At 41.5% G+C, this 11,098-nt stretch overlaps 1 protein-coding gene across 17 annotated transcripts in view; it reads left to right on the forward strand.

Moving 5' to 3' along the window:
• PITPNC1 (phosphatidylinositol transfer protein cytoplasmic 1) overlaps positions 1 to 10,600 on the forward strand; it is a 274,896-nt gene extending 264,296 nt beyond the window's left edge. For 16 of the 17 annotated variants that reach the window (XM_058705661.1, XM_058705675.1, XM_058705670.1 and 13 more), the window contains one exon: positions 5,919 to 10,600. In XM_058705661.1, coding sequence (XP_058561644.1) covers positions 5,919 to 6,235 — 317 coding nt within the window. In that variant the 3' untranslated portion in view covers positions 6,236 to 10,600. Of the gene's footprint in view, positions 1 to 1,741; positions 1,861 to 5,918 lie in introns of all 17 variants that reach the window. The other variant, XM_058705664.1, reaches the window with a different exon arrangement.
• Positions 10,601 to 11,098: the final 498 nt, after the last annotated feature.

Consider the following 11,098-nt stretch of genomic DNA (forward strand, 5'->3'; position numbering starts at 1 on the left):
TCTAATGAACACATATATAGAGAAACGTCCCCAAAGTCTTAGCTTAAAAATGACCTCAGTATTCGTTCCAGGTGCATTTGTGTTTAAGAAATGTTGATAACTAGCCTTTGAGGTTAAAGTTGATTGTATTGAAAGAATATTGTTAATTAAGATAACGTTTGTTCTAATTACAAAGCAGCGTCTCTTTATTGCTTTCCAGTTACCTCGATTTTCTAAAAGAAAAGCATGCTCTTTGCCTGGCCAGACTGCTGCTTAGCATCCTCGATACTTACATTGCTTTATGGACAGTATTTTTGATTGATGGTTTTGGGGTGGGCGGGAGGGGGGTCATCGGCTAAATAAAATAGCCCAGGTTCGGATTTAGAGCCGCCCTCCATCTTGGCCCCAGACCACACTGAATTGAATCACAGGGTTCTGGCAAGTGTACCCTGTGGAGATGAAGAGAAGCTCACATGACATACATGGGTTGATATAAAAAGACAGGAAACCACATGATGCAGCAAATACTTAGGGAAAAATTCCAGCTGTGAATACCCTCTCTGAATCCCCACCAAGCTAATTCGTGATCGGGGTGGTCGCATAACCAATTATTCAGCATACCTTCATTGTAGAGGGGCATGAAGTTAAATTCTGCCATGAGAGCAACAGAGGAATGCCTGTCTGGGAAGACTGCTGGTAGCGTGGTGTAAAATAACCAAAGAGCGGGGTGGGGAGTTGAGGGTAAAACAGCAGCCATCTTGAAAGTGAGAATAAGTGTTATTTTTACGCATTTCACATACTGAAGATGAATGGGTTCTTTGTTTCAGCTTTTTGTCAGTTGGATTTAGACGGGGGTTCCTCAGCCTTTACCACCATTGACATTTTGGCCCAGACACTTCCCCGTTGAGAAGGGGAGAGTGCTGTGCATTGGTAGGATATTCGGTGGCGTCACTGGCCTCCACCCCCTAGATGCCAGTGGCACCACCACCCCAGGTGTGACAACGGAAACTGTCACAAAGTTGTCCCCTGCTGGGAACCACTAGATTAGGAGATCGTTATCCTGAAATGCTGAAAAACTACAGACTCAGACCCAAAAGCATAATGTCATGTGCCATTTTATTTATAGATCAGTGTAGGTGGAAGTAATGCCAGCCATCTCCAAGCTGTTAGACTAGACTTGAAGTTCGATGTAGACCCGCACTCTCCAACACTATGAATTCTGTGCAGAAATACATCCATGTGTGAGCACTGCGCCCAATATCCCTTGTACCGGTAAACATCGTTTGTCTGCCTTCTATGTCGTGTCTCCTGCACTAGCAATGAAAGTGTCCTTTCTATGGTCGAATGCGTTGACTTAAAAAAAATCTCCAAATCTGTTTTGAAGGGTGTATGAAAGGTAAGTATTAAACCAAACAAACCTGACCCCGTTCCCGAAGGGATCTTCTAACGATCGCTTTAGGAGATCTCAGGCTATGGCTCTGCCCACGTGCTAATACTTCCTACCCATCTAGCTCACGTTACAAGATTCACCCCTAAATAATTTCCACTCTTCTCTGTTCTAAGACTATTTCAACTTAACTTCCTTGCACTCACTCCCCGTTTGGCTGGTGTAGCTAACTTTATGACATCCTCTTCATAAAGTTAGTGAATTCCCTGCTTTTTAAACCTCTCTTTGGCTTCCGCTATCATCTTTCCCTAAAGTCTCCCCCTTGAAAGTCTGCGTTTAATAACAGTAGTTGCCAACGTCTTGACCTTTTTTCAGATATGACAATGGATGATGTTCGGGAATACGAGAAAAACATGCATGAACAAACCAACATAAAAGTTTGCAATCAGCATTCCTCCACTGTGGATGACATAGAGAGCCATGCCCAAACAAGTGTATGTAGAATTTTTAAAACATGTTGCCCACCCTTTACCAAACGTACACATAAACTGATATATGAAATACTGCAAACGTTCAGTTCTCGACCTGCCACAAAAACATGTCGTCGTTGCCCAGAGGCTGTTGGTGAGGAACCTGAGCTGGGTCTAAACTGGACAGTGTCACCCCCCTCTCGACTTTTCGCTCCTTCAAAAAGCCGCTTGATTTTGGGGTTGTTACACTCCTACAACCCAAGAACGTGGAGAGTGGAAACATTTGTGGCTGGTGAATGGCCTGCACCATGGAGGAAGACAGGGGTGAAAACAGAAGTCCTAGGAAAACTAGAACGTCGTGACCGTAACTTTTAAGAACGTAGTTAGCATTCAAGTTATTCATTCAAGGGACAGCTTGTGACTCATCTGGTATTTGAGATTTCTTTACATTTCCTTTGAAATGCTTTCTATGGCTCTTTATAGCTGTTCTATTCTAGCCAATCAGTTCCTTTTTACTTGGGTTCATCTCAAGATGGGGTGCAATCTGTGCACACACTGGCTGAGCGTGTGAAGGTGTGGTGAGCTGGGAGTGTGCTGGGCCACGTAGCACGTCCGGCCTGGGACTTAAAATGAGACTCAGAGAGCCACAGGTTATTTAGTGGCACATTGGACATGGAGAGCTGACTGCATGGTGTATGTCAGCGTTTTGAATATTGTTCCCTCCCAATCATTTGGTGCTAATGAAGGGGAGATACAGATAACGAAGAAAATGTAATCATCAAGTTGTTTGTATGTGTTTTTGGCCAGAGCCGTGATCTCTCTGGGTATCGGCTTGAGCCTGCCTGTCAGCTGGCCCATGCCGCAGGACAGAACGTACTAGATTTTTAAGAAACTGGTAACCTAGTTGTGGAAAGTTGAGCAACGGCCATTGTTGTAAATGGGCGCTTCAGAATTGTGAAGATCTTTTGGTTGCACTTTGGAAATTCTTGGTTCAGTTTTTAGAGCATGTGTTTGGTGTGTGCCCCGCAAGGCTCGTTTGTTCCTGCCGGGTGTGTGTGGCTGTCCTTGAGGCCGAAATGGCCCTGACCTTTCCTCCCCAGGTTGCACGCAGTGATTGGATTTGCGGAAAGCTGTTGGGTAGACTTAACTGGGGTGTTCCTCTCTATGCACAGGCCAGTCCCAGCGGGACCTCCCCCTTTCCTCTGTCCCTGTGCTCACGTTGGAAATGCTCATTGAAGACACTGTCCTTGAATATGCATCATTTTCTATTCCCTTTCCTTTTGGAATCTTAGATGCTAGCGCTCACTCAGCCGCGCTCTGAAAGCTGCTTTGCTGGAAGTGTGACCAGACAAAGGAAGCCAGAGGAAAGGGGGAGAAATGCCACATTCCCAGGGATACTAAGCGAAGTGCTTTTCTCATTCCAGGCTCTTATGGTTTATAGCTTACGGCTGTTTGTTTGGTTTCCTTTCTGTTTGGCTGTGATTATTACCATTAGAAAGTCCGTTTACTATGTATGTAGACAGTGGTACCTAGAATGATTCTCCCATGGGGAAGCCCCATGAGTTCTCTGGCTGAGATTCACTGTGGTTCCCATGACTTCAGCATAAGAGATGCCTATCTCCTCAGAAGTTATACAGAGCAGTTATTTTGAGTGCTGACGACATTTCCCTTATGCTTTGGAATTCCATCAAATTGGGGACCATTTATTTTTCCATTGTCTTTCTTCTCTATCATAATGAAAAACAGTTGACATCAAGAGGCTGCTGTCCATCACAAGTAAAAACTGCATGCGTGCTCAGTAAAATTTAAATCCTCAACCTAAGAGAGGACGTGGTAGGTTGAAATTATGCAAAATTAGCATCCATGAACATGGCAATAAGAAAATCACAGGCTTCTTTTCCATTGAGCAGTTTCAGTGCCTTCAAGGAAGGGAACTTCTAAGAGACTCTGGGAATGTAAAAACCAAATTCTGCATTTTGGATGCTCTCTGCCCCCTGCTGGATGTGTGGAGTAGAGCATTATATTAGCCACTAGAAAGTCTAATTTTCCAAGATGACATTTATTTATTATAGCAGAAACATACTCCATTCACTAAAATTTTTCTGGGAGTCTCAATTCTATTTTGGAGTAAATCCTTCTTTTTTAAAAACTTAGTCTCATTTCTTAGCTTGTTTAATAGTCTTAGTATTTTTTTAAGTGGTAAATTTATAGGTACAATTTTTCTTGTTATAGTCTAAATTTTCTACGATATCGATACGATCGTAATTTTTTGTGTACTTTATAAATTTCCCCTTTCAGAATCTTTTAACAATTGCTCCCAAGAAATCCTCTTAAGGGTTTAGTTTTTTAAGAAATATTTCTGGTTTCAAAATAAAAAGCTTCTGCACAGCGAAGGAAACAATCAGCAAAACTAAAAGGCAACCGACAGAATGGGAGAACATATTTGCAAATGACATATCAGATAAAGGGTTAGTATCCAAAATCTATAAGGAACTTATCAAACTCAGCACCCAAAGAAACATTTCTGGTCTGCTCATGTTACGATATGACCTAATATATGCATATATATCTCCTAATGATTAATACCATGTTATGAATATTCATCCCATAATTAATATTTCCAAAGTGGATGTATTGTGCCTTGCTAGCTGATGCACTGTCATCTCATGGTTCTACCACTCGGTGCATGGGAGAGGACAAGAATGAAAAATAGGTCTGTGGGAAGTTAAAACACATGTAGAAAATCCATGGGCAATAGCTTTCACCTTTTATTCAAGGACAAGCCCTTAGACTTTCACTCAGTGCTTTTTCTAATAAGCCCAGTTACCTATTTTCTCTGTTCCCAGTAAGGAAAAATGGCAAAGGGGACCAGGGATAGCCAGAGAGTAATTAATAAGAACCGTAACAATAGTGATGATGGTAATAGTCGTAGAGTTTTGAAAACTAGACATCTCAAACTATTAAAAAAAAAAAATAGGCCGTGATAGAGGAGTCATCACCGTGTTGTAGCACAATGATATATTCAATGCATTAGGTCTAAATGGTAGCAAGTGTATATAATACATTAAATATATGGCCGGAGCGGCAGGGCGGGGTGGGGTCCTGGCTGGCTCAGCTGGTAGAGTGAGCAAGTCTTGATCTCAGGGTTGTGAGTTCAAGCCCCACGCTGGGCATAGGCATTACTTAAAAATAAAATCTGTTTAAGAAATAAATAGATTAGGGAAAGATTTACATTTAAAATAGATATATTTTTTTACTTTCTCACTTAAATAAAAACATCTCAGGTGTTTAGAAAATCTCCATCATCTGGCAATTCCTCTTACACGGGGCATCACTGAGTTAATTTCTTGAATGCTTTTTTTCTTTTATGTTTCCTTGAAAAATGGCTTTATTTTTCTTGGCTTTGGGATAATTAGCAGGGTTTGTTGTTGTCATTATCTTACCTGTTTTTTTTAAGCTGAATTAATTAAAATACAGGATGGATACATAGTCAGGATGGGTTCACAGTCAGGAAACCAGTAACCCCCAGAATACAAAAAAATATATTTATTGAATAAGAAGAAAATCTGATGATTTGCCTGTTTTACCCTATAAAGGTATACTTGCATGACCTAAAGTAGGTAATAATATGTGTCATTCCTGGGCCACTGATGGCTTTAACTGCCTTCCCTTTATAGAAAAGATGACTAGGTCTAATAATAGCTCCATATATCATACCATATACCCACCACGCGCGCACACACACACACACACACACACACACACACACACACAGTCTGGTTCTGTACTCTGCTGATCAGTTCTAATTCAGAATATTTAAACTACTCACTGAAGAATGCTTTGGAAAATCTTGGATGGATATTCATAAAGGAATTTTTTTTTTCCCCAGAGGTTTGCCTTAGTAAAAAAAAAAAAAAATTTTTTTAGGGTTTAGTATTTCAGTGTTACTTTTGGTTTATAATCTGGACAGACCTCTTTATGGTACAGTTCCCGTAATTCCCTTAAAATCAGGTGTAGAGATAAAGCCATTTGCATCTCTTCCAAATGACTGGTCATTTTTCTATTTTTTTTTTTCTTTGAAGACATGACAATGGATGAAGTCCGAGAATTTGAACGAGCCACTCAGGAAGCCACCAACAGGAAAATTGGCGTTTTCCCTCCTGCGATTTCTATCTCGAGCATCCCCCTGCTGCCTTCCTCAGTCCGCAGTGCCCCTTCCAGTGCTCCGTCCACACCTCTCTCCACAGACGCACCAGAATTTCTGTCCGTTCCCAAAGATCGACCCCGGAAAAAGTCAGCCCCAGAAACTCTCACGCTTCCAGACCCTGAGAAAAAAGCCACCCTGAATTTACCTGGCATACACTTTTCAGATAAGCCATGTCGGCCCAAATTAGAGTAACTTCCTATGAATCTTTCATGGGGTTTTTATATTTTCATTTGGGTTGTTTGTTTGTTTGTTTGTTTGTTTGTTTTTAAGAATCTTCTGATAGAGAAAAAGACTGCTTTGTCATTCAACCATGTTCTTTCGATCTCTGAGTATGCATGTGGTTAAGTAATTTCCCATATAATACGATTCCCTAAGTATGCCACACAGCATCATACTAGATGTAGAATGTAAGGCTTGCAAAGGACAGAAGGAATCTTCTGTAACCACAGCTGGAAGCCGGGAGGAAGGCAGGAAGCCTTGTTATTGAGCATTTGATGAGGTAGGTGTGGACGTAAAGAGTAAATAAATGAAAACCTTATGCCACTGTTACAGGGGTGGTAAAATAGTGAAGTCAGTCTCCTCTCATCAAACCTGAATTCTCAAAAATACTCTCAGGCATAACATACCTAACTGTTCGGTTTCAAACTGTTTATCACCAAGACTTGAATACTAGTACTTAACTGAGATTCCTATTTTGATTAATCTGACTCAGGATTTGGGGCCTAATTAACTCTTTAAATTTTTTGAAAATTTTAATTATCAACCTATAGAGGCTCCAAGTGCAATTAGTGAGAACTTATTTATACCTTTCGCAGAATTTAATAAAGATTCCACTTGTTTCTGTCTTTTAATAACTTCCCCCTTTGTGCCCTTGTGGCCTCAGAAACCTTTCAGAATTGCATGGATGAGTGTGGCCGTAACTGACTGATTTGGGGATGGCTTGGTTTAGGAACCAAGAGGCCCAGGTGAGGCAAACGTCCTTTGTCTCCACAGGTACCAACAAACCCTGAATTGTCCACCTTCCGTCATCCATTAAGATTCACAGTATTTGCAATTAATTGAGTAGAATTCGTTGACTCTTTGTCCATTCTAAAAAGCGCAGGGGTAGCCTAAGCTAACTGGACTTAAGCACTGTCAGGATGTCTGGTTTGGGAACCCTGAAAAAGAGAACTGTCTCCCATTCCTCTCCAGGTTTTACTTTTCATAGCATCCAGATTTCCCTGGAACAGATTGCCCATCACCGGACCTTAAAAAAGACTGTCCTTCTCTTGCTCTTACTTGAAATCCAAATATTGGGAATGCTGCAGAAGTGGAGTAAATGCTGTCGGGGGGGGGGGGGGGGGAGAGAATGAGCAGAATTGATGACTCCTGTTTGTAGAGTATACAGGAAACATGAGAAAAGGTGCCCCCCGGGCTAGCTTTCTTTTCTGCAAGTAGCCGTGATGCAGGATCAGAACCCAGGCTGACAGGAAGCAAGACCATTCAACCCAAGTGGCAGAAAGCGAACTCTCCTTTGCTCTAAAGAGAAAAATCTGCCGTCATCGCGCCTCACTGCCTTTAAACGCAGAAGGAAGGGCAAGCAGAACCTAGCATTTATTTTTGTCCTCCAAGAGAGGAAGACGACAAGGTAGTTGGGCAACTCCGAGGCCCCAGCTAGCCTTCCTGACCATAACCTCCAACCTCAGGAAAGGGACCTTCCCAAAACACAGATTCCAAAGGAAACAACAGAAACCAAGGAGCGTGTTCTCCTTCCCACACAGCCTCTCAGCCAGTGGACCCTGCCTGCTTCTCTGTCTCAGCGCTCAGCACGCTGCATAGTGTCTTTCCAATTGATCAACTCTCCCAAGGTGCAGGCGCTGGCCCCACGAACCCAGCACCGAGTATTCTAAGTCCTACGCCAGACTGTCAAGATCATTTCTTTATCTACAGGTTGACATTGAGCTTAATAAATAAACCCAGAACTCAAAGGAAACCAGTTGCAAATAGCTTAGATCCACAGTGCGTCTCTTCCCTGAGAATGACGGCTCTGTAGTAAGACCTCTCTGCATGGTATAGTAGCATGATTTTTGCCTGTGGGAAAACTTAATCTTCTCAAACCTCTTGGACTTGCTCAGTGGTCCCCTCTCCACACAGTAGTACTTAATGAGAATGTGTGGCTTTCGAGTGCAAGCTTCTACGCTCAGAAGACACTGACATAGTACACGTATTTGCTTACCATTTGCCAGCTGAAATTTGCCAGGATGGGGCGGGATCGTTATTTTTGCACAGAACAGATTTATCTTGTGCAGGTTGTTAACACATCTGGCACCCAGTTTTTCCATTAATACCGTTGCCATTTTTCTTTTTTTGTAAAGCAGCTTCTGCTATCAAGGTCAACAATGCTATATGCTTTAGAAAGCTGATTTCTGATTTCTTTCTGTGAGCTTTCTTTCTCCTGTAGCCAGTTCAGTAACACAGACATCAGTTTCAAAGCTGCCAATGATCGTGTGGTTTTTAGCCAACAGATGTGTGTGCACTCCAAGTATGTTCAGTTTTTCCTGTCTACATGTGGTGTGTGTGCATTTAAACAAGGGGGTGGGGGGTGCAAATATTCCCTTAGCTGCTTTGAATATTTAATCCGGTCATCACAAGGCATAAATGACTTCAATATTTTGTCTATCTTGATTTTTCACCTGTCCTTTCATATTCTCCATACATGAGTCTGTTTCTTGTGTGATACAAGCCTGCGATGAATGTGTATATAGACCATTAATAATCCCTATAAGGATGGAAATTAAATGCTTGCATGATGGAAACTTAGAAGAAAACAAAGCCGAAACTTGAATTTATTAAGCATGTTCGGGGAAACATAGAATCTTAACTCAGTGCCTCTGTCTGCAGTGTGGAAACCTTCAACTTTGTTCACCGAAATTGTATTATACCTGTATATATATAAATATAGTATAGTGAATCAGACACCACCAGTTTTAAGTCTCTGGTAGCCAAATTAAAATAAATAATCCATAGAAGAACACATATGTTCACCCCATCTTTATCTCTGTCGTTAGTGGAGACCATCAAAATGGCCATAAATATCATTGCTTTGGATGGATTTCAAATGGTGAAATACCCCTGTGCTGCTCATTGGCTATAATACAGCATTGTGGCTTTGGCTGTGCTGTCCCAGGATAAGAAGGTCTCCGTGTTTTTACTGCACAGACTTTCTCCGAGATGAGCTCTGAAGATCATCGCATTTTCCTACAGTTGGGCTGAAATAAAGCAAAGCAAAGGAAAAACATAACAAAGGAGTCTGTGACGTCTTTCAGTTACCAACGTAATAACAGAAACAAAGAGTTTGCTGGTGAACTAAGTTATAAACCTTCTGCTTTGGGTTTGCATCTGTGTGTGGGGGGAAATGGTTTTAATTTGGGAGGATTTAATACCCATGTTTTGGATTGTGAAAATAAATCTCTAAGGGGTGCAGTTGTGGGTGTCGAATGAACGCAGACACTTAAAAAAACACGAGACCTCCAAAAGCAAATGACACTGTCATCAACAGTGACCTAAGAGAAAAGATTCTGACACTTCTCAGGAAGTCATTTTTTCCATGGAAATTTCAAGACTACTGTCTTTATGTGTGTTTTCCAATTTTACTTACCTTAGCATCTCTGCGTGGCCTCAGAAACAACAAGGTCACTGGCTGGCTTACGTCAATAGGAATTTTACTTGTTACAAGGGCCAAAGTATAATTTAGTCACATAGAATGTGTATTCAAATAATCCAATAGAGAAGAATTGTCTAAATAGCTTTAGTCCCTTTCTGATCATCTGACTCAGTAGGCTAGGTGACAACCTGCCATCTGAGCCATAATTCTTGAAATTAAAAAGAAAAAAAAAAAAGATCTGTTTAATAACTGCAATTGATCATAAATAGACCATTTAAACTCTCCATTCTTGCTGAAACTGAAGTGTTACTCGAGAGCACAGCGTTGGCATGCAGAGACAACACCTACTGGGTTCTTCTGTGTTCTACCTTCAAAACAATCTGTTTGCATTTGAAATAGAAGTGTGTAAGCTTTTTAGGAGTTAGTGCAATAAGAGAATGTGAATATGTTAAGAATTTTTCAGATGCCGTTATTACAATTTCATTGTTCACAAGTGCATTAGGATAAGCCTCTGGATGTTTTTGCTTAAAATGGAAAACGTCTGTCGAATTGCAAGTTTCCCTTCAGTTTCTGTGTCATCACCAAGAAGAGGTTCTTTGAGTTGTTGTTATCTCTATGCCCCTTACATGTGGTTTCGAGTGTAATTTTTTAGTGTTTACATTTCAAGCCGGGATCTGGATTAGTTACGTATATTGAGTCAAAATACCACTGCCACTGCCGAAGGACCAAGTTTTGGAATGCACAGTGTTACAGACTACGAGCAGAGCAAGCAAGGTTTGATCATCATACGTGCCATCCTTCTGTGTCATTTCATGGCTGTTTTGTGTTGTTGGTTTTTTCCCCCAGTTATTTATTATTGTTAATAACTTCCTTTTTCTTACATTCTATTGTAAATAAACTACAAAGCAATCTTCTTTCCAAGTGTAGCTTCCTTCTTTCCCTTTCTCAGCCACTCTCAAGGGAATGTTAGCAATTGTGAACTTGCGGGTTGCCGGAAAAGAAGCTTCAAGGAAGAAGGAATGAGCCAATGGTCGGCACTGAGACCTAGGTCTAGGTAGGAGTGGGAGTGGGTAGAGTGAAGACAGAAATGCTTTACTGCCCTTTGTCAGCAGTCGTTTGCTACATACCTCCCAACCTATGCTCTCTTCAAACCTGAAGCTAATGTCAACGTCCGTGTCCCGATTGCATCAGGCCACAGGCTTCATATAACTGCACCATAACTAGGCTTTCTACACCGAAAACTTTCACGTAATCATGTCACACTGAGCCGATGAACTAAGACATGCTTGCTTTTATAGCTCTCATTTCGCCATTGCCACTCCCACCCCGCCTTTTAATTCTCTCTTCCACACACGCAGACTTCACTTTGTGCCAGGAGACTCAGGTACAGCCAGCCTGGCTGTTTCTTCCTG

Source organism: Neofelis nebulosa, chromosome 16 (assembly GCF_028018385.1).
Source record: "Neofelis nebulosa isolate mNeoNeb1 chromosome 16, mNeoNeb1.pri, whole genome shotgun sequence".
NCBI classification, from domain to species: domain Eukaryota; kingdom Metazoa; phylum Chordata; class Mammalia; order Carnivora; family Felidae; genus Neofelis; species Neofelis nebulosa.